The sequence below is a fragment of the Doryrhamphus excisus genome, chromosome 14 (genome assembly GCF_030265055.1).
Source record: "Doryrhamphus excisus isolate RoL2022-K1 chromosome 14, RoL_Dexc_1.0, whole genome shotgun sequence".
NCBI classification, from domain to species: Eukaryota; Metazoa; Chordata; class Actinopteri; order Syngnathiformes; family Syngnathidae; genus Doryrhamphus; species Doryrhamphus excisus.
In genome coordinates, this window is record NC_080479.1 from 8,456,420 (window position 1) to 8,477,972 (window position 21,553).

Genomic DNA, 21,553 nt, shown 5'->3' on the forward strand with positions numbered 1-21,553 from the left:
TGTTAGAAAGCCCTTAATTTACATTGCATTGTATGTTCAGCTTAGAGTGCAGTGTTAGTTCTCAGGCAGTATTCAAGATTACATTCTGTTACTTAGTATACAGAAAACGCATTGATATTAATTTCATAAACATTGTGACTGTTAGAAAGGCCATAATTGACATTGCATTGTATGTTCGGCTTAGAGTGTGGTTTGTCCTACGGTGTTCAGCGGTCAGTAAACGCACCACAGTGCGGGACGTTTTTTCGGTTGAACAATATATAGATCTCTGAGCCTTATTGCGCCTCATACATCATATCACTAGGTTGATGCTGTGCGTGAATGCATAAAGGTGAGTTTTTTTGGCTTATTGTGGTAGCTGTGGAGTAGTTTGGGCACCCTTTTCACAAAGTTAGGCTCCCTTTTCATCGGTGCTAATATCAGTATTTAAGCTAACTATGACTAACGGTTATTCTAGTGAGTGTCATGTTTGCTTGGTTTCTTTGTTGAATTTCTGTGTGTAGCGTGCCTTTAGCTCATCATTATACTTGTGTAATATGAGTTACATTACGTTACTTATCATTTATTGTGTATTTGTCTTTGTGTGTATGTCTCATCAGTACCACATCATAACCTAAATCAAATCACCAAAAGAGGACAACCTGTTCTTTGATTTGAACACACCCCCTATACCTTTGCTCCAAACTAGTGCATCCTGGGAGACGATCTCCCAACCTGAGAAGCCTCTCCGCTACACATATCATTAATGCGATTGCTCCTCTTAGAAGTAATCATTAGACTGGAAATAATCCACAAAGTCAGGGAAATGGCAGTTACAAGACTAGCCTATATTCCTGCATGATAGTAAAAAGACATCCACTCAATTCCTTTGCTTTAATGACATCAGCAACAGGAAGTTATGCAGGTTGAGGTGATCTCTCATACGTCCGCAGTCCAAACCACATGGCGTGACGCCGCCATTGCTCACCCATCAAAAAAGGTGGGCAAGTCGTTTCCCAAAACGACTTTCTCCTCTGCTCTGTGTTCATCGACGGTGACCAAATAGGCCACACCTCCGCTGAATCCATCCCGTTTCATGGCGAGAGCGAGCGCTATACGAGAGAAAACACAGATGAAGGCCGGGCCTGACGAGAGCAATAACGCCATGCACGCCATCCTTTTGCGAGCGAGGTCCTGCGCTTACTGTTGAGCACAAACTTCTGGCACGCGGCTCTGCTCATGCCCGCCCGGTACTCGGCATCCACAAAGCCGTACACGTACGAGCTGCCGGAGCCGCCCACGGCAAACGGCTGTCGAATCAGGCCGCCGCTGAGGGTGGAAAACACCTAAGAGAGGTCAGAGGAGGACATTGTGATGTGGACGCTGTGTCAGAAGTTTGAAGCCGTTTGTGTTTGCTGGGGGGGGTAACCTCTGACCTGCCCGCCGCCTCTTCTGTCCCAACCCGCCACTATGAGATGCGCTGACAGCTCGTCTCTGTAGCGATACGAGAAGTTCTTCACCATGGTGGCGGCGGCGCCAACCCTGGGGTCCTCCCCTATCCCCGCACTGAGGTCATAAACATAGAGAGGTGTCTCTAATTTGCATGTTAGCCACATGGCCGTGTGCAGGTCCACCTGTGAAGGTATAGCTGGGAGCGCAGCAGCTCTGCAATGGCTTGAGCGTCCGCCGCAGAACCCGACAGAGCACAGTAGATCTTTTGGTGGAGAGGGCACAGCTTGTTCATCACCCGGTTCACCACTGAATCCCTGGAGGGGGGGCATACAAAATGTTTAAAAATGCTTTTAGTAACCCCTACTGGAAACATTCTTATTTGCGTGTCTGTAGCTTTAAGGCTGCCACGTAGTAATGGCTGCCATACAAGAATGTCACATGAAGCAGTAGCATACACTATAGCTATACCATGCTAAGCTGCTAACATGATACGTTACATTTTAACAGCAGCATCATGCTAGATTGGCCAATATTCTCTAAATAATGATCAATCTACACATCTGATTGGCTTTCGGTTAAGATGTGTAGCGAAGCCTACTTTTTGGGGATTGTTTTTTTTTTTTCCTGCATTAAAGCTGCAATTCCAAATGCTAGCATTTGAATGCCTGTAGAATAACAGTGAACCACTTCTATACAAAATGAATATGCTGCAGTGAACACTCACCCTGCGGACACACGCGAGTCCGAGCCTAGCACGACCCCGCCATCGAACTCTATGGCAATGATTGTTGTCTGGAAAACATGAAACATTGAATGAAAGCATCGATCAACGGTCAATTCGTCACTTTTAGTGGGTGCAGAAGAAATTGGAGGTCAGTACGCTAAACTAACTAACAGGAAGTTGCATTTTTCGAGACCATTAAGACAGGTAAATAAGGTCAAAACTATAAAATATACTATAACTATAAAATACATTTTTGGGGATCACAATAGATGAAAATATGAGCTGGAAACCTCATTCATTTTCTACCGCTTTTTCCTCACGAGGGTCGCGGGGGTGCTGGAGCCTATCCCAGCTGTCTTCGGGCGAGAGGCGGGGTACACCCTGGACTGGTGGCCAGCCAATCACAGGGCACATATAGACAAACAACCATTCACACTCACATTCATACCTATGGACAATTTGGAGTGGCCAATTAACCTAGCATGTTTTTGGAATGTGGGAGGAAACCGGAGTACCCGGAGAAAACCCACGCATGCACGGCGAGAACATGCAAAATTAAAGACAAAGCAAATTAGCTCATAAGAGTGAATTAATTCCACTTTTACAACATTCCATGCGCGGATAAAATGAGTTGTGGGCCAAATTAGGCCCCTGGCTCGCACTTTGGACATCCCTGCTCAAACACAGCTCAATTAGCTTGCCATCAAAGTTGAACAGGAAGAAGCATCTGAGAATATTATTATTGAAAAAGTTCACTTTGAACGGGAAGTTTCACACAAAATGCGTGAAAACAACCTTGGTACTTGGTGGAGGTGATAATTCCATGGCTGAAGAAAGACGACACGATTAACGTGCCTAATTCTAATTAAAGTATACTTACTCCGGTTTTCACCTCCTCCGAGTCCTGCTGGTCCAACATGACGTCGGACTAGCACCTTCTCGGTCCAGTCCACCTCTTCGGGCTAAATGTCTTCTGCCCACAATGACCCGTGTATTGTCGATTTAAATATAAAGTGAAAGTGAAGCGTCACGGACGAAGAAGACACGGAAAAGCGTCTCGTTATTATCACTTACATGTCAAACGTCGGACTTTCACGCGCGATCCGAAGACGATGAGTGACTCGTGATCGAGTCCTGCCTCATGTTTCAGACGGCAGTGATAATGAAAGCTAAAAAGCAAGTTGATATGTTCAGTTCTTGGGACAAACAACTCTATCCAGCAACAGTTGCATTAACTATAACTAACAACTAACATGTAATAATAACAATGTTTTTGTAAATAATAATCATATCATCATAACTATCATACAGTTATTCTTCTACACCAGTGGTCTCAAACACGCGGCCCGCGGGCCAAATGTGGCCCGCAGGACACTAGTTTGAGGCCCCCGCCTTGATATAAAAGTTTAATGTTAAGTTTGATATGGATGCTGTATGGTATCATGTACCCAGAAAAAATTATTACGTTTGATTAATGTTCATGTTAAAGGTTAAATAACTGTTAATAGTTATCCTCCCTATCCGTGTGGAAGTGGTAAGTTTTTGGCTATTTAAGTTTAAAGGAAATAACTTGAAGGCTACCGTTTAGGTCGCTAGCTCTCTAGTTTGCGAGTTAGCATGTGTCTCAAGACCCTGCAGTTGCGCAATATGTTGTAAATAAAAAGAGTATAAATGTGACTATAGTCGTGTTTTGTCATGTCTACAGGGCTCTAATAATGCTTTGTTCATTTTAATCTGAAAAAAATAATTTGTCTACCCACCAACTATATGTGGTTTCTTAAGTTTTTATTATTTGCTGTTTTATTATTATTATTATATTTATTTATTACTGATTGATTGATTTTCTTTATTCTTCATTTGTTTATTTATTTTCATCTTATTTTGTGCAGAAAAATAAAAATTAAGATATTTGAGAACAGTGGAATGTTTTATCATAGCTTTTATTGTAGAAAATCGGAACCAAAGCACTGAAAAAGTTTGTATATTTTTCTGTTTTTAATAAATGCGTTTTTAAAAAAAAAAAAAAAACTTGATGCGGCCCAGCCTTGCCCAGACCCTAGCTCCAGTGGCCCCCAGGTAAATTGAGTTTGAGACCCCTGTTCTACACTATAAAATAAGTATTTGATCCCCTACCAGCCCCACCCCCAAGACCAATTATGTGTCCGTGAAACACAATAATTTGATAATTTAAAAAACACCTGTCACATGAAGCCCCCTTGTGGCCACGTTAGGTAAATGCTTGAGTGGCGTTTCTGGGAAATCACGTGACTTAACAAAGGTCTTCATAAACTGTTCTTCTGTGCACCAATTTATTCATTACATGAACACACACAAATACGCCAGTGATCATATTGTAGTCCTCTCGAGAAGGGCCAATAAAAATAATGTTCGATAGTGTTCGATAGTCAAGCATAGAAATCTTTGCTTTCTTAACGTATGTCCGGCAGCGCCCTCTGCTGTGAGCTTATAGAACTGCACCTTGCAATGGCGACGGACAGGCGAATATGAACGTTTGTTTTCCGACTAAAAATACATGTACGTATAACCTGGCCATCTGACGGGTAACACTTATACACTTCTCAAAAGCAGCCGCTTTGCATCATGGGTCTGTTGCTAGATTGCTATCCTAACCGGAAGCCGGTCTGTTTGAGAGGCTGAATGTGAAAGTGAAAGTATTATTGTGTGAAGGGGAAAACCGATAACAGCAACATTGCATCGCCTTTTCTCCACAGTTACTATTGCGGAGATATTAGTGGAACAACCATGACGAAACTTTGGTCCTTTTGGAGCCTGGCCTTGGTTGTTTTTGCCTGCTTCGGCCGAGGTATGTTAATGTAGTTGCTTTTAAAAGCACGCCACTTTGACTAACCGGTTAAGCATGAAATACTACTAAATTAAATGTAATGCAGTAAAACGTCCACCGAATAATGAGATTCAGATAAGATTCAGTCACCTTTTTGTGTTTTTTAAATATGATCGTCCACTTGCCTTGAAAACGTTTATTTGCGGAGTTTGGAGTGGCGTGTTCCTTGGAGTGTACGCCCCCTTGCGGCTAAGAGAAGCATGGCAGGGGGTCCACGACAGCGTTCAACTTGGTCATTCATTTACTGGAATTCTACTTTCCATTCCTAAAGGCTGCAGCAGCAACTGTCCCGTCCTAGAGTGCTGGTTCTTGCAGGACAAGAAGCAAGGAGGAGCTTCCGGCAGCCAGGAAAAAGTCCTACTCGACGTGGGGACGGAAGGTCATCATCATCTTGCGGCGGGCCGGCACAGACCACCTGACTCCAGCATTCAGAGAATCTACTCAGTGGCGGGTCTGTAGCATCCATTGCCTTCTTGATTGCTGTTTAAGAATGACTTGAATGACCGCGGCGACCTTCACTTTGGTCAGATCCGGCCGCTACGCTCTGTGGCCGCTCACTCCGCCCACCCAGCGGCTCCACCAACAAGCCCATGTGCGAGATCAGCTCCTTCTTGCCTCAGCCCTCCTCCGTCAAATGGGCCGCCTCACTCACAGAGTCCGCCCTCAGCCCCATATACCTGCAAGCCGACTGGTTCGCCGCCACTCTCCAGGGGGTGGGCGGAGAGCTGGGAATATCCACTGTCCTGCGCGCCCCCACGGGCACCAGCGAGCTGGACGGTAATGTTCGAGGTGACGATTCAGGATCAGTCAATCAATTTCTCACACGTGCTTCTCCTTGTTTTCCTTCTCAGTGGTCCTCAGCGTGACCACTACAACGGTTGCGGTGAAGGCCAGACTCGGCGATCCGGTGCTGCTGAACTGCCAGTTCTGGTCCGACCCCGCCTCGCCACAGTCCGGCTTTGCCGTCGAGTGGCGCTACCAGTTCAGAGGCAGCGGCCAAATGATTCTGGCTTACGACGGCAAGTCGGACCGGCTGTCTGACGCGATGGAGAACGGCGCCGTGATGGATATTGCTGAGGTGCACCGCAAAGGAAATGCTTCCCTGATCCTGCAGGAAGCCAGAGTGAGCCACTCCGGGACGTACATCTGCATGGTGTACCTGCCGCACCTCCTGGCTCAGGTGACCATGGAGCTGGAGATCATAGGTGAGCCTTCTAGAAAAGATCTTTATGGTTCAATTCCACCTAAAACCGTCCCATCTTTTTCCTCTTCTGCACAGAACCACCTTCCTTGGCCATCCACCCCGCCTCTCTGCCCCTGATTGTTGCCGGGCAGAGTTTGACGGTTCACTGTGAAGCCTCAGGCTTTGCCCCACACTCGCTGGAGCTGAGCTGGGAGTTCAAAAGCCCAGATGGAACGACCCGATCCTTGGGACCCGGCCGCCTAACCGGCCACAGGCAGGCCTGGGACGGCACCTTCAGCCAGGACACACGGCTGGAGCTGGACACTTCCACGCTGGACCTGGGCAGAGGAGGGGAGGTCACCTGCGTGGGGCAGCATCCCGGAGGAACACGGCGGGCCGGCGTGACGCTCAGAATCATCGGTAACATGAGGGAAACTTTTAATTGAGTGAAAGGCCATGAGGATTCTGATATGACATATAAGGTCACGCTTTTGTCCTCTCAGGATTCAGCACGCCGTCTATTGAAGACTCCATGGCGATGGTGGGTGTGGCACTGGTGCTCTATGGCCTCATCAAGTTTGTCTCTTGGACTTTCACCCCCTCAGGTGGTGCCCTCGTAGGATGATGAGTTACTTGCTAGACAATGTACATCATCAATATTTAATATTTACAATGTCCTTTTTTTTATCCAAAGGCTCAAGTGAAGCTGCTGAAGCAAACAAGGTAAGTTCATTTTTATGACAGCAAATGTTTGTGTCGTATGTTCATAATGACAAACTTTCAACCTCCTGCAGAAAGAGAATTGAAGATTCTGAAGCTCTGGACTTGGCCTCTGGAAAGTCAATATTTTTGTTAAATTAGCTATTTGAATAAAGTGACATGAACTGAAGGCTTTTTTTTCATTTATATTTATGTTTTCTTGATGTTCTCTAATGTTTATGTTTTTTAATTAATCTTATCTTCATACTATAATGTGTGTTTCCCCCAAGAAATGTCTGAAAAATATAAGAATAAAGTCAGTGGAATCAATACATAATTTGGAAAAATTATGTTACCTTGTCGCTCCTCACGTTCAGCGTCAGAGTATTGAGGGAGATCCTGGAGGAGATGGCGGACGGTCTTTAGGTCAGATACGCATCATAGGCCTCATACTCCAGCTGATGTACTTCACTATCAAAAGTAATACTACTACAAAAGTACAAGTGCATTTTCCCACTGCAAATCCATTGTACATTTTGGCGCATCGTAGAAATAAAATCAAACCATTAAAAAAAACCATCCAAAATGTAAAAACAAAACGCTGAAGTGTTGAGGTTAATAACAACTTGAAACAGGGGCGTCACTAGGTTCTGGGGGGTTAGCCCCCTGGAGATGCACAGGATATGAAAGAATGTAGTAGACATTCAAAAAAAAAAAAAAAAAAATCAAAAAAACAAACAAGGAACAAGAAGTGGGATATAACTTTCCCACTTTTGGACAGATTTAGTAGAGATACTCAATTGTTTTGGGCCACCATTAAATTTACACAAGTACACACAATCTACACTGCTAAACCGCTGCTCAAGCTCTGCAACCATTCTGTCCATAATAATCATTATTATATTATTAATTAACCTATTATTATTACTATCATCATTATTATTATTCTGAGTGTGAATGGTTGTTTGTCTATATGTGCCCTGTGATTGGCTAGCGACCAGTCCAGGGTGTGCCCAGCTGGGATAGGCTCCAGCAACTCAAAGACCCTCGTGAGGATAAACAGTAGAAAACGAATGAACGCTTTCCTAAAGCAGTAGCCCTCCGAGTCGAAGGGTGGCGCTCGTTCGCCAAGTTCGCCGATGAAGATATCTTTCAACCAATCAGGGCCCGCTCATACGGGCATTGTATTGGCGCCGACACAGCTATCCTTACTTGTAGTCCAGGCTAGTGTGTTGTTTTTATTTACATAAACGTCCGTGATGTGAGGACTGGCGTTTTATAAACCTTTTTCGGCCGGTCGCTCTGGTCGTGTTGGAGTTGTGACTTTCCTCCCGCTGAGTTCGCCAACGCCGCGCTAACTAGCACGCTAATGCTAACGCTGGCCAACCAGCACCGTTTGGATGAAGCCTCGTCAGGGTGGAATTTGTTTTGAAAACAGCCGCCCGCTAACCAAGAGGTTGGTAAAATTGTGTTGTTGTTATTATGTGAGAGTGTGTTTTTTGTGGCCCGTGTGTGTCTTGGTTGACTTGTCACGTGAGTTTTCATGACTTCCGCGTTGACTTCCCCAAAGTTGACGTCAAGCATTCAACTGACAACATCAAAAAGACGTTGCTACTTGTTTTTGCTTTGCTTGAAATGGTTGAAAGAGTCTGTTTGCTCTCTTCGTCTGGTTCGTTCTGTGTGAATGCAGTCCAGGACCAAAAAGGGGGACCTATTGAGGCGCTGCTTTATGAACGCAGCCTAGTGTCCTCGTCTACACTTTTCCTTGACTCGCTGTACGTGAATCGTAAAATGACGGTTCATTGAAATGATTAACTAGATTCCCAATTGCCGTTGTATCATATTAACTTATTTTGTGTCTGTACTCTCCAAGAAGAACCAGCCAGCATGGCTGTGGCCTCTGCCGCTCTTGTGGACAAAGTCATCGTCTTGGACTACGATGAAGAGAACAGCCCACAACAGTCTTCCTCTGCTTCCCCGGATAAAGCCCCACCGGTGTCCCGCCTCCGAGTCCAGCAGCCCGCCCCGACCCACATCACGCAGTCCCCTTTTGCTTCGAACAAGCAAAAGCATGTTCTGCAGGCAGAGAATGAAAAGTTATTTTCCGAGGTGTGGATATGACAAACGAGAAACGACTCATTCATAAGGACGAGTAGTTTGGAATTGTTGATATACAACCATAATAGTAACATGAGTACCTCTCTGTGCAGGTGTACCTAATGATGTGGTCGCTCTCTTCCTTTCTCTTCAGTTTGTGGATCACTGCTCTGCCATGACCGAAGACTGCCCCCAAGTGTTGACCTTCCTCCAAACCAAGCACGCCAAAGCCTGTCCGGTCTTCCTGTCCTCAGTGGAGTTCCGCAACAGCTTGGGGCGATGTTTGACTCGCGTCCAGGCCAACCGCTCCAAGACCTTCGTCTACATCAATGAACTGTGCACGGTACTCCGGCAGCACGCCGCCAAGCGGAGGCAGACGCTGAGCGCGGTTGACGCTTCCCCTGCTGCTACCTCGGCATCCGATTGTCTACCGTCTACCTCGGTCGGGTGCCCAAGCACAAGCCGGATGAAAGCGGAGTCGTGTGAGCCGGATGCAGTTGGAGAAGATGAGAAGCCTTCCACGTCAGGCCTTCAGGAGGACGAGGAGAAGGCGGAGAAAAGGGCGACAAGGGCGTCCAGGAAGCAGGTTAGCGTCCAACATGCCCGCCCTCCACCTTGGTGTGGTGACCGAATTCTCTCCAGCTCATCTCCGCCTGTGCTCCTAGATCGCGTACCTGGAGAGGCTGTTGAAGGTCTACAACGAAGAGATCTGCCAGCTTCAACGGGCCGAGCTGACTTTAGACGAACTGGGGACTGGTGACTCCTCGTACATCCAGGAGCACAAGCTCAAGCGCAAGGTACTCCTGCCAAGGGGTCCGGGCACACGGCACCGCTCGCATCGCTTTTACCTCTCTCGGCTCCTCCTCTTGCAGATGATGAAGATTTACGAGAAGCTTTGTGAGCTGAAGGGCTGCGGGTCACAGACAGGCCGAGTCATCGAGCAGAGGATCGTCTACCGGAGCACACGCTATCCTGAGATCAACAGGAGGGTAAGCCGCCTTTGGCCTTTTGTGCTGGGTAGGGATGGGCCCCATTTGCATATTATCCAATACCCGTGTCAATCAGGACCAGTTTGTAAACATTCGTTCATTGATTTTTAACCGCTTATCCTCACGAGGGTTGCGGGGGTGCTGGAGCCTATCCCGGCTGTCTTCGGGCTTGAGGCGGGGTACACCCTGAACTGGTGGCCAGCCAATCACAGGGCACATATAGACAAACAACCATTCACACTCACATTCATACCTATGGACAATTTGGAGTGGCCAATTAACCTAGCATGTTTTTGGAATGTGGGAGGAAACCGGAGTACCCGGAGAAAACATGCAAACTCCACACAGAGATGGCCGAGGGTGGAATTGAACTCCTCTCTCCTAGCTGTGAGGTCTGCGTGCTAACCACACGCCCGCCATGCAGCCCCCAGTTTGTAAACAATGCCTTTTTATTTTTACAGACTTGAGTGACTTGAAAGTTGAACTGCATTGTCATTTAAACTAGAGAGATACACGGCGGGCGAGTGGTTAGCGCGCGGCCATCTCTGTGTGGAGTTTGCATGTTCTCCCCATGCATGCATGGGTTTCCTCCCACATTCCAAAAACATGCTAGGTTAATTGGCCACTCCAAATTGTCCATAGGTATGAATGTGAGTGTGAATGGTTGTTTGTCTATATGTGCCCTGTGATTGGCTGGCAACCAGTCCAGGGTGTACCCTGCTGCTCTAGCCCGAAGACAGCTGGGATAGGCTCCAGATTTAAAAAATAAAAAATCCAAATGTAAGAAGCTGAACAGGCTGTAGTTGTCTACGTCTCATGGCTCACTGTCTCAGTAAAGCTGCTCTCCTCTCAGATCGAGCGGTACATCAACAGTCCCGAGGTCCGCAGGAACCCCCCCGACTACCAGGACATCCTGCAACAGGTTCTGCTGGCCAGCAAGCGCCACAACCTGTGCCTGAGCAGGAAGCAGCTCAACCAGTTTGCCCAGGAGGCTTTCAGGGAGACCGGTAGCCAGATCCAGGAGAGGCGCCACTTGGACCTGGTCTACAACTTTGGCTCCCATTTGACAGACGGCTACGTGCCCGGTAAGACACGTCCTGTCCTGTCCTGTCCTGTCTTGTCTCCACACACGTACTTGTCTTCTGACTCGCCCCGGATCTGCTTCCCAAGCCAGAGACCCGGCGCTGATGGACCCCTCATTGCTGCGGAAGCTGCGTTCGAACCGGGAAGTGGCTCTGAGCCGCTTGGACGACGTCATCAGCAAATATGCCGTCCAACAGGAGGACACGGAGGATCAGGACAGGATGAAGCGGCAGGCCAAAGAGGTGAGATGTCGATGGTCTTCACCTTCCATCAATTGTGACTTGCTTTGTCCTCTGGAACCGCAAATGCAAGTCCCGACCTCTCCTTCCCAGGGTCCAAAGGCGGAACCAAGCAAAGCAGTTAATGGGGTGGCAAAAGAGGACGAAGAGGAGGATGAGGATGAAGAGGACATGTCTTCAGACCCAGACATCGAGGAAGAGATCCAGGCCAGCACCCAGCAGGATGGAGCCGGTCAGAACCGTTCACAAGGAGCTCATCCGCGAGGCTCCAAGTATTGACGCCTCTTTTCCTTCCCCATTAGATGACGATGAGGACATAGAGGAGGATGACATTAACGAGGCGGAGCAAATGAGCCAAGGTGCCAACATGGAGGAGCAGACGATGCCGGAAAGTGACTCTGCGGCGGCGGCGGCGGCAACAGAAAGCGTGAAAGACGAGGCGATGACGAGCGAGCCCTCCCCCCTCTCGGACATCAGCAAGTCGGTTAACTCGCCACTGACTGACGTCACGTCTGCCGGCGCCAGCCCCAGTCAGTCTGAGGCGCCCTCAGCCGACGGCGGCACTAACACGGCCGCCAAGGAGGCGTCGTCATCGCCGATGCCCCCGGAGATGGTAGGAAAGGGTAACTCGCCCGTTTCTAATGGCACTAGGAACATAAAGAGGAAGAGGACGGACGTGAGCAACCACATCAGCTTCAACAACAGGTAACGTGGTCATTTCTATCAAAAATGTCAAAGAACGTCCATCATTATTGCATGAAGAGACTTCCTGTCGGCTTCAAAATAGCAACTAGCAAAATGCACCCGTTGAAAATCCTTAATCAGCCACTCGTTTTTTTTTGGTGGCCAAAATAGCTCATTTATTTTATGTGGACATCAGTCAGCCACTCCGAAACACGTCAACGCAAACCAGGACGTGGCCCCCTGTATCCGTCTTCATCTCCCTGTCCTCATCTCTCCCCCCAGCGATATGGACGTGCTGCTGGATATGGGCGTCATCTGCGCGTCTCCGCCGCGGGCCGACTGCGACCCTGCCAGTGCGTCCGACTGCGAACTGGTCAGCAGCTCGCAGTCGCCGCCTCCCAAGAAAAACAAGGTGCTGGTGTTTTTTTTTTTTTAATAGAATTTTTATTTTTGCCACGTCAGTCGCCATCGCTAACTCGTTGTCCCCCCCACCCCCTCCCTCCAGGTCAACGTTGCCACCCAGTGCGACCCTCAGGAGATCATCGAGCTCTCAGACTCGGAATGAACTTTCTTCGCCGGCGGTAACTGTCCTTCCGCCACGTCGTCGTCAAATAAAATCCACACTTCTGTCTTTGAGCCTCTCATTCTGACATGAGATCAACTTCCTCTCAGGACACTCAGGACACTTTTTTTTTTTTTAAGTGTCTTTAGCCACCAGCAGGGGGCGCTGCTACATCAGTTGGTTTACATTTTTAGACTCTTTTGAAGTCCTGACCTGCTGCTGGCTGCCATCATGTGTTCACAGCAACATTTTTACAAGTTTTCCACCTTTTTTGGTCTCAAGTCTTTTTCGTAGCTCCAGAGCTGAGAGTAAAAAGACTGCCCTTAGCATCCTTAGCGTAGCACAGAGCAGCAACTATCAAGTCCAGTCATCTATCACTGAAAAAAACAACCCAACATTTTATATTTTCTACCAACTTTGGTTGAAATGTGTTTTGGAATAGATGTAGGCGGTCCACAGTCCTCCCAGACTATCATTTTATAGTAAAATTATAATAAAAGGATGTTTTTGTAATAGACATGTTTTATTTTTGTGGCATTTGTCGCCAATGACGCATTGACACTTCCAGGCAGACAGTATTGTTGAATGGATGGCCAAATTACACCCTCATTTACGAGCAAACTTCAGGTTTTGATGATGCACTTGCAGTCCTCATGTCTGACACCTTGGGGGCGGCAGTGAGCAGCCCATGTGCATTTACTTTCCAATCCAATACTGAGTAAAACTCAGACTGATATTGGTGATAAAATACTTTGAAAATCAAGTAAGGTGTCTGCTTTAAAATAATAAGACAAAAAACAATTAAGAACTACCTAATTAAGAACTAACGTAAGAGTGATAGCTTTATTCACAATTCACATGGCTCCGTTTCCAATGGGCCGTTGTTGTACTGAGGGAAATGACCTAGCCAAAGCATTTCGGTGGGTGTGAGCTAAATACATTTAACTAAGAAATAAATGTCTTTATTTTTTTGTGTGTTTTACTTTTACCTTACAATCCCCACCCCCAGACTTTCTATTGTTGTTGTAGATCGTCATAAGGCCGCTGGGGGGCGCGAACTTTGTATTGTTGTAGCTCTTCGTCCAGCCGCTGGGGGGCGACGAAGCACAGCTTGATGGTTCGGCGTCCTCATTTAGAAGAGCAGAGCTGCCGTCGTCTGCATCCAATAAACGTCACCTGCCTTCGTTTCAACAAACAAATTGCTATTTCTGCCAATATCTTTGTTAGTACCGGACTACCCCGTCCGTACAACCGGTCCCCATTCATCGGCGTTCGTCTCGCTGGTAAATGATTGTCATTTGTGCTTCTACATGGTTGCTATGTTTTATTCTTGCTAGTTTAATGCAATTTGTGACGGAGCTAGCCCCTCAGCTCCCGCGCTTGTTCCGTTTGTAGGATCAGCGGACATGTTCTACACCTGTGGGCCCAACGAAGCTATGGTGGTGTCAGGTACAAGACTCACAGGATGGATGGAGTTGTTTGTCTTGTAAACGACGTGTGCCCCCCTCCCTCTCGTTCTCGTTCTGTCATCCCTCCCAGGCTTCTGTCGCTCTCCTCCGCTGATGATCGCTGGAGGCCGAGTGTTCGTCATCCCGTGTGTCCAACAGTTACAGAGGTAGCAAGGAGCATTGTGTTACATCCAATCATACTCGCCATACTCTTTATTATTATTTTTAATATAGTAACTTTATTTTCTTAATATTTCCACTTTCATTTCGGAAAATTCTGACATTTGTTCCTCGCCATACTATGACTTTATTGTAATATTTTGACTTTATTCTCATGAAATTATGACTTTTTTCCAGTAAGATGACAATGAAAAAGTTGAAATATTAGAATAAAAAATCTAACTCTGTATTTCAAGTCAGTGGCGTCATTAGGCCTATTTTAGGGGGGCTTCAGTCCCCTAAAATGTTCTTAAATAATTTTATATTTTTTATTGATTTTTTTAAATTTAGTATTGATTTTTTTTAGAAAAAAAAACTCTGACAAATTTTATATAATAGGGCAAAAGCAGGCTAATACTAGCCTACTACTACCAGTAGTACTAGTAATAATCATTCATTCATTCATTTTCTACTGCTTTTCCTCACGAGGGTGCTGGAGCCTATCCCAGCTGTCTTCAGGCAACTGGTGGCCAGCCAATCACAGGGCACATATAGACAAACAACCATTCACACTCACATTCATACCTATGGACAATTTGGAGTGGCCAATTAACCTAGCATGTTTTTGGAATGTGGGAGGAAACCGGAGTACCCGGAGAAAACCCACGCATGCACGGGGAGAACATGCAAACTCTACACAGAGATGGCCGAGGGTGGAATTGAACCCTGGTCTCCTAGCTGTGAGGTCTGTGCGCTAACCACTAGACCGCCGTGCCACCAATAATCAGAAGAAGAATAATGATGATAGTAATAATAATAGGCTAATTAATAATATAATAATGATTATTATGGACTTGTACTTTTGTAGTAGTATTACTTTTGATAGTGAAATACATCAGCTGTAGTATGAGGCCTATGATGCGTATCTGCCCTAAAAACCGTCCGCCATCTCCTCCAGGATCTCCCTCAATACTCTGACGCTGAACGTGAAGAGCGACAAGGTGTACACGCGCCACGGCGTGCCCGTCTCCGTCACGGGCATCGCGCAGGTCAGCCGGGCTCCGAGCGACGCCATGCAGGCGCCCTCGCCACGACTTTAACGCCCCTTTCTTCCGTGTCACGGCAGATGAAGATCCAGGGTCAGAACAAGCAGATGTTGGCCGCCGCCTGCCAGATGTTCATGGGGAAGTCGGAGGCGGAGATAGCGCAGATCGCCTTGGAGACGCTGGAGGGGCACCAGAGGGCCATCATCGCCCACCTGACTGTGGAGGTGAATCGGGTCGAGCGGGGTGACAGCCACGCTGGCTCACACGTCAAAGGACTTTGACATCATTTGGATAATATTACGTGTTTTTTTTTTTTTTTAAAAGAAAAAATTACCAAAATTTCAACTCTATGCTGCTAAAATAACACATTTTTTTCTCATAATGTCACAAGTTTATTCTCATAAAAAATTCTTTCTTGTTAGAATATAACTTTTTTTTCTTTTCAGCAGTTTTTCAATTTTTGCTGTGGTTTTCAAAAACATTCTGACTATTTTTGACTATTTATAATTTTTTTCTCCAACCTTCTTTTCCAATAATTACAACTTTATTTTGTGTTATTGCTCATATTATGATATTTATACTATATATACTATTTATACTATATATATTTATACTACTAAAATTGTTATTTTTCCTCATTAGTCGCATCATGACTAGTATTAGTGTTAACAAAATTATGACTCTTTATTCTTTAATATTTTGACTTTTCACTTGTAAAATTGCTCCTGATTTTTCCATCTTTTTTTTTTTTTTAAGTTTTCTTCTTAAATGACATTTTTAGAATGTGCTGCCGGCCGCAAATGATCCCTGAGCCACAATCTGGACCCCCCTATGTTAGTCCTGGTCTAGGATCTTCATGGCTCACAATAAAACTTTATTTTGTTTTATTGCTCATATTATGATTTTTTAAAAATATTTTTGTTTCATACTACTAAAATTATGTTATTTTTCCTCATTCGTCGCATCCAGACTAGTATTAGTGTTAATAAAATTATGACTTTCTTTATTCTTTAATATTTTGACTTTTCACTTGTAAAATTGCTCCTGATTTTTCCATCTTTTCCTTTTTTTTTTTTAAGTTTTCTTCTTAAATGACATTTTTAGAATGTGCTGCCGGCCGCAAATGGTCCCTGAGCCACAATCTGGACCCCCCCATGTTAGTCCTGGTCTAGGATCTTCATGGCTCACAATAAAACTTTATTTTGTTTTATTGCTCATATTATGATTTTTAAAAAATATTTTAGGTTCATACTACTAAAATTATGTTATTTTTCCTCATTCATCGCATCAAGACTAGTATTAGTGTTAACAAAATTATGACTTTCTTTAAAATTGCTCCTGATTTTTCCATCTTTTCCTTTTTTTTTTTTTAAGTTTTCTTGTTAAATGACATTTTTCGAATGTGCTGCCGGCCGCAAATGGTCCCTGAGCCACAATCTGGACCCCCCCTATGTTAGTCCTGGTCTAGGATCTTCATGGCTCACAGGCGGTTCGGTTCCTCTTGTAGGAGATCTACAAAGACCGCAAGAAGTTCTCTGAGCAGGTCTTCAAAGTGGCCTCCTCTGACCTGGTCAACATGGGCATCAGCGTGGTCAGCTACACGCTCAAAGACGTGCATGACGACCAGGTTGGCGCCATTCCGTTTCCCCCCGGTCCTTTTTATTCTTGTACTATTTATTATTTTTCTCTCTGCAGGATTACCTGCATTCTCTGGGGAAAGCTCGTACGGCTCAGGTCCAGAAAGACGCTCGTATTGGCGAGGCTCTCAACAAGAGGGACGCTGTGATCAGGGTGATGCGTAACTTTTGTTAGTTGGCGTCATTGTTGGCAAAAAGGCCTAAGAAATCCAGAAATGATCCCAACATCATAACAACGGTCTCCAACGTTGGGTACCGTCTCCTTGCAGGAGGCCCACGCCATGCAGGAGAAGGTGTCGGCTCAGTACAAGAACGAGATCGACATGGCCAAGGCCCAGCGCGACTACGAGCTGAAGAAGGCCGCCTACGACATCGAAGTCAACACCAAGAAGGCGGAGTCGGAGATGGCCTACCAGCTGCAGGTAAGTAACCAATGCGGGTTGGACCCCCCCGCCCCCCTCACCCGGCTGACCTGGTCGGCAGGTGGCCAAGACCAAGCAGCGCATCGAGGAGGAGAGGATGCAGGTGCAGGTGGTGGAGCGCAGCCAGCAGATCACGTTGCAGGAGCAGGAGATCACTCGCAAGGAGAAGGAGCTGGAGGCCAAAGTGAAGAAGCCCGCCGAGGCCGAGAAGTACCGCCTGGAGAAACTAGCCGAGGCCCAGCGGTGAGTCGGACGAGCGGCGCCGCTGTTGTTTTCCCGCTTCTAAGAGTTCGTTTTTTTTTGTCGTCTGATTCCGCAGCCTCAAGTTGATCATGGAGGCTGAAGCCGAGGCCGAGTCCATCAAGGTGAGACATCCGTTACTCCTCGCTCTGCGTTTTTTTCACTCTCCCCGTTCCGCTGGCTCCCTCAGATGAAAGGCGAGGCGGAGGCTTTCGCCGTAGAGGCCAAAGGTCGCGCTGAGGCGGAGCAGATGGCGAAGAAAGCGGAGGCCTTCCAGCAATATCAAGATGGCGCCATGGTGGACATGTTGCTGGAGAAGCTACCCCTGGTGAGACGCTGTCTTCTTATATGGACGTATATTAGTCACACATGCGGGTTCATCTAAAACAGGGGTCTCAAACTCAATTTACCTGGGGGCCACTGGAGCTAGGGTCTGGGCGAGGCTGGGCTGCATCAGGTTTTCCAAAAAAAACAAAAAAAAAACGCATTTATTAAAAACAGAAAAATGAATAAACTTTGCTTTGGTTCTGATTTTCTACAATAAAAGCTCTGATAAAACATTCCACTGTTCTCAAATATCTTACTTTTTATTTTTCTACACAAAATAAGATGAAAAATAAATAAACAAATCAAGAACAAAGAAAATCAATCAATCAGTAATAAATAAATAAATATAATAACAATAAAACGGCAAATAATAAAAACTTAAGAAACCACATATAGTTGGTGGGTAGACAAATTATTTTTTTCAGATTAAAATGAACAAAGCATTATTAGAGCCCTGTAGACATGACAAAACACGACCATAGTCACATTTATACTCTTTTTATTTACAACATATTGCGCAACTGCAGGGTCTTGAGACACATGCTAACACGCAAACTTGAGAGCTAGCGACCTAAACGGTAGCCTTCAAGTTATTTCCTTTAAACTTAAATAGCCAAAAACTTACCACTTCCACACGGATAGGGAGGATAACTATTAACAGTTATTTAACCTTTAACATGAACATTAATCAAACGTAATAATTTTTTCTGGGTACATGATACCATACAGCATCCATATCAAACATTAAACTTTCATATCAAGGCGGGGGCCTCAAACTAGTGTCCTGCGGGCCACATTTGGCCCGCGGGCCGCGTGTTTGAGACCCCTGATCTAAAACAACCTATAAAATTTGATGTTTATACATGACTGTGTTGACCTTTTGTTTTTAATGTTTCCCCGCTAGATGGCAGAAGAGATCAGCAAGCCCCTGTGTGAGGCCAACAAGGTCACCATGGTATCCAGCGGAGGCGAGGTGGGCGCCGCCAAGCTCTCCGGAGAGGTCCTGGATATCATGACGCGCCTCCCCGACGCGCTGGAGAAGCTGACCGGGGTCAACATCGCCCAGGTATCAACATTACATAAAATGACATGATATAGCATGAAATAACATGATATAGCATGATATAGCACGTCTGCCTTTACGCTCCTATTAGCCAATACAGCAGACCTGTTTACTAGCATCTAAATACGCCTTAGAAAACCACGTGAGGTCATGTGACTCCATATATTGTTGAAAAACCCATGGTGGAACAAGGCTGACAAATTTGGAGCGAAGGATGACTGTACACAAACAATGACACCCCCCCCCCCCCTTGCCATCCCTCCCCGCTTCAGGTGAGCCCCCGTACGGGCTGAGGAGGATGGACTGGTCTCCTGTTCCTGGTTGCCACCACCTGCACGGGTCATTGAACGCATCGTCAGCTCCCTCCACGTTTTCTGTTCGCCTTTTTTTTTTGTACCTTTTTTTTTTTGTACCCTGCCCCCCTCCCTTAGCTGCATTTGTGGCGTGTGTGTACAATGATGATTCTTACCTCAAATCATCACAATCTCCCAGCTCGGTTCTTTGAATTGTAAAAGGTGATGCGTTGCGAATCGCAAATAACCAAGCTAAATGTGCCCCCCACCCCCCTCACCTCCATGTCTGTGTGTTTTTCCACTCTCATCGTCCTCCTTCCTCCTATATACGGTGCGCTCCGCTTTGCTCTCAGACACTAAGTGCAACTTATAAACAGCTCTCTAATGCGACTAACCTTGACTACGTACATGCAGACTTAAACCACTATTTAAAAAAACAAAAAACAAAAACGGTGCTGCTGCGTTTTCCGACTGTATGCCAGGGGTGTCCAATGTGCGGCGCTCTTCTTTCGCTGGATCCTAATCATATTCTAAATTGAATGATTACTACACTACAACATAGCTGAGATGTGGATGTTTGTTTAGATAGCTTAGGTTTTAGCATCTTTCGTGCACAAAATGTATCAATGTTTGGACACCCCTGCTGGGTGTCGTCCACATGCTTTTCTTCACCTGATTTTTATCATCTAATGGAATTCACTGTTCCTCTTTTGCGAATCTCCAATCCTTATTTACGTATCTTTTTTGTGTGCTGTGTGTGTGTGTGTGTGTGTGCGTGCGTGTGTGTAGAGGGAACACAATATTAGCAATTAAGAGATGAATTTTTATGGGGAAAAAGCATTCCAGGAGAGTCAGCACCATTTTATTTAGAATCCTATCAACTTCCGTCAAATGACTACAAGCTGCAAAATCATGTAGACTGGAAATGTACGTTGTCAGCTCTGAAAAAGTCATAAAACATGACAACAAAATTGTTATTTTACATGGAAAATGTACAAATCTTATGAGAATAAAGTCATAATATTAAGACAAAAAAATTTACCTTACAGGGAAAACAAATCCTAATTTTATGAGAATAAAGTCATAATAGTAAGAGGAAAGGAAGTGTCAACTTGCAGCAAAAAAAGTCATAATATTTTTGAAACAAATTTTTAGGAAGTAAAAATTCTAAATATTAACAAAAAAAATAAAGTGGTGAAATGACAAAACAAATAATTTGCAAATTTTGGAAGAATTATGTTGTAGAAAATTGATATTAAGACAGTAACTTCATTCAAGATTATTAAAAAATTGTCATTTTACGAGAATAAACACAACATTGTGAGGGAGGAAAATGTAATTTTGAGAAGCATAAAGTAGAAATATTAAAGAAATAATAAATTGGGCTATTACACTACAACACAGAAAGCTGACAAAGCATATAAGACTGTACATGTATGTTAGCATTATGTAGCATTCCTCCTGCAGGACATGCAATATGCATACAGTACACTGATGTATGCAACCCTGGCTCCATTTACTTTGTCTTTATTTATTGTTGTTATTTATTGAATGTTGCAAATAATGTGTTTTGGTTTTATTTTTGGTACGCTGCCTCACCAAAGTAGGATGATATTTATTTCCAGAAAGAAGACCGTGGTATTTGAAGATAGTGGCGCTGCATGTTTGCTCACAATATACTAATATTTTGAATAAAGGTGTGCTGTTCATTGCACATACAGTATTGTGGTGATGTTTTCTTTTTTAACTGCAGACGGATGTTCTTACACACTTATTGATCACTAACGGGTTATTTTATATATATGTGTGTATATATATATATATATATATATATATGCTGTTATTCATTCATTCATTTTCTACCGCTTATCCTCACGAGGGTCGCGGGGGTGCTGGAGCCTATCCCAGCTGTCTTCGGGCGAGAGGCGGGGTACACCCTGGACTGGTGGCCAGCCAATCACAGGGCACATATAGACAAACAACCATTCACACTCACATTCATACCTATAGACAATTTGGAGTCGCCAATTAACCTAGCATGTTTTTGGAATGTGGGAGGAAACTGAAGTACCCGGAGAAAACCCACGCATTGCATGGCCGAGGGCCGAGGGTGGAATCGAACTCGCATCTCCTAGCTGTGAGGCCTGCGCGAAAACCACCCGGTCGCCGTGAAGCCTTCAGTGAAACTGTCAAGTGTTTATCAAGTGTTATTTCGTCTCTATTGACGTTGGCGTCATTGTCAAGTTAAACTCAGGTTAGTCGTGCGCACCAAGAACCAGCTTTATTCTTAGTTTCTTCAAAATAAAGCCACAAACGCTACCTTAGCGCGCCTTTGAGGTCCGCGGCACGCAAATCTATACTTAT

General features: G+C 45.3%; 4 protein-coding genes across 10 annotated transcripts; 3 read left to right on the forward strand and 1 right to left on the reverse strand.

The window, feature by feature from the left end:
* The first annotated feature begins 206 nt into the window (after window positions 1–206).
* LOC131101473 (tapasin-like) lies at window positions 207–7,233 on the forward strand. 3 transcript variants are annotated; one of them, XM_058046677.1, is made up of 9 exons: window positions 209–331; window positions 4,888–4,979; window positions 5,290–5,469; window positions 5,547–5,795; window positions 5,870–6,223; window positions 6,298–6,621; window positions 6,705–6,806; window positions 6,896–6,924; window positions 6,996–7,227. In XM_058046677.1, exons 2-9 carry the CDS (start codon window positions 4,919–4,921, stop codon window positions 7,005–7,007), a joined length of 1,311 nt encoding a protein of 436 aa, XP_057902660.1. In that variant the 5' UTR covers window positions 209–331; window positions 4,888–4,918; the 3' UTR covers window positions 7,008–7,227. The 3 variants fall into 3 exon arrangements, with proteins under 3 accessions (XP_057902661.1, XP_057902660.1, XP_057902659.1); XM_058046676.1 differs by lacking the exon at window positions 209–331 and adding an exon at window positions 4,619–4,690; XM_058046678.1 differs by lacking the exon at window positions 4,888–4,979 and having other exon boundaries at window positions 207–331; window positions 6,996–7,233.
* On the reverse strand, window positions 870–5,285 carry psmb9a (proteasome 20S subunit beta 9a). The gene is made up of 8 exons (XM_058046679.1): window positions 5,109–5,285; window positions 3,230–3,324; window positions 3,036–3,128; window positions 2,156–2,223; window positions 1,614–1,745; window positions 1,416–1,545; window positions 1,184–1,325; window positions 870–1,091 (listed from the first exon to the last, which is right to left on the reverse strand). Exons 3-8 carry the CDS (start codon window positions 3,072–3,074, stop codon window positions 964–966), a joined length of 639 nt encoding a protein of 212 aa, XP_057902662.1. The 5' UTR covers window positions 3,075–3,128; window positions 3,230–3,324; window positions 5,109–5,285; the 3' UTR covers window positions 870–963.
* Window positions 7,234–8,051: 818 nt separating the features above from the next.
* On the forward strand, window positions 8,052–13,342 carry daxx (death-domain associated protein). Of its 4 annotated transcripts, none has more exons than XM_058047385.1 (11): window positions 8,052–8,356; window positions 8,777–9,009; window positions 9,152–9,583; window positions 9,663–9,794; window positions 9,870–9,986; window positions 10,840–11,071; window positions 11,157–11,311; window positions 11,402–11,540; window positions 11,611–12,013; window positions 12,275–12,404; window positions 12,498–13,342. In XM_058047385.1, exons 2-11 carry the CDS (start codon window positions 8,788–8,790, stop codon window positions 12,555–12,557), a joined length of 2,022 nt encoding a protein of 673 aa, XP_057903368.1. In that variant the 5' UTR covers window positions 8,052–8,356; window positions 8,777–8,787; the 3' UTR covers window positions 12,558–13,342. The 4 variants fall into 4 exon arrangements, with proteins under 4 accessions (XP_057903368.1, XP_057903366.1, XP_057903367.1 ...); XM_058047383.1 differs by having other exon boundaries at window positions 8,774–9,009; window positions 12,498–13,341; XM_058047384.1 differs by lacking the exon at window positions 8,052–8,356 and adding an exon at window positions 8,476–8,675 and having other exon boundaries at window positions 8,774–9,009.
* Window positions 13,343–13,667: 325 nt separating this feature from the next.
* Window positions 13,668–20,906, forward strand: flot1a (flotillin 1a). Of its 2 annotated transcripts, none has more exons than XM_058047387.1 (13): window positions 13,668–13,837; window positions 13,950–14,003; window positions 14,094–14,169; window positions 15,120–15,210; window positions 15,288–15,431; window positions 16,715–16,834; window positions 16,903–16,998; window positions 17,114–17,266; window positions 17,328–17,509; window positions 17,586–17,631; window positions 17,697–17,834; window positions 18,738–18,899; window positions 19,169–20,906. In XM_058047387.1, exons 1-13 carry the CDS (start codon window positions 13,669–13,671, stop codon window positions 19,187–19,189), a joined length of 1,452 nt encoding a protein of 483 aa, XP_057903370.1. In that variant the 5' UTR covers window position 13,668; the 3' UTR covers window positions 19,190–20,906. The 2 variants fall into 2 exon arrangements, with proteins under 2 accessions (XP_057903370.1, XP_057903371.1); XM_058047388.1 differs by having other exon boundaries at window positions 13,694–13,837; window positions 13,918–14,003.
* The last annotated feature ends 647 nt before the right edge of the window (window positions 20,907–21,553 follow it).

Bases quoted from the DNA above. Each gene is read 5' to 3' on its own strand.
- psmb9a (XM_058046679.1), bottom strand. From the start codon at position 3,074: ATGTTGGACCAGCAGGACTCGGAGGAGGTGAAAACCGGA. The intron at 1,746-2,155 runs GTGAGTGTTCAC...CCCCCCCTCCAG, and splicing joins GACTCGCGTGTGTCCGCAGG to GGATTCAGTGGTGAACCGGG. The intron at 1,546-1,613 runs GTGGACCTGCAC...TTATGACCTCAG, and splicing joins TCCCAGCTATACCTTCACAG to TGCGGGGATAGGGGAGGACC.
- daxx (XM_058047385.1), top strand. From the start codon at position 8,788: ATGGCTGTGGCCTCTGCCGCTCTTGTGGACAAAGTCATCGTCTTGGAC. The intron at 11,541-11,610 runs GTCAGAACCGTT...CTTCCCCATTAG, and splicing joins CACCCAGCAGGATGGAGCCG to ATGACGATGAGGACATAGAG. The intron at 12,014-12,274 runs GTAACGTGGTCA...CTCTCCCCCCAG, and splicing joins CACATCAGCTTCAACAACAG to CGATATGGACGTGCTGCTGG.
- LOC131101473 (XM_058046677.1), top strand. From the start codon at position 4,919: ATGACGAAACTTTGGTCCTTTTGGAGCCTGGCCTTGGTTGTTTTTGCC. The intron at 5,470-5,546 runs GTCTGTAGCATC...CACTTTGGTCAG, and splicing joins GAGAATCTACTCAGTGGCGG to ATCCGGCCGCTACGCTCTGT. The intron at 6,224-6,297 runs GTGAGCCTTCTA...TCTTCTGCACAG, and splicing joins CATGGAGCTGGAGATCATAG to AACCACCTTCCTTGGCCATC.
- flot1a (XM_058047387.1), top strand. From the start codon at position 13,669: ATGGTTCGGCGTCCTCATTTAGAAGAGCAGAGCTGCCGTCGTCTGCAT. The intron at 14,004-14,093 runs GTACAAGACTCA...CATCCCTCCCAG, and splicing joins CGAAGCTATGGTGGTGTCAG to GCTTCTGTCGCTCTCCTCCG. The intron at 18,900-19,168 runs GTATCAACATTA...TCCCCGCTTCAG, and splicing joins CCGGGGTCAACATCGCCCAG to GTGAGCCCCCGTACGGGCTG.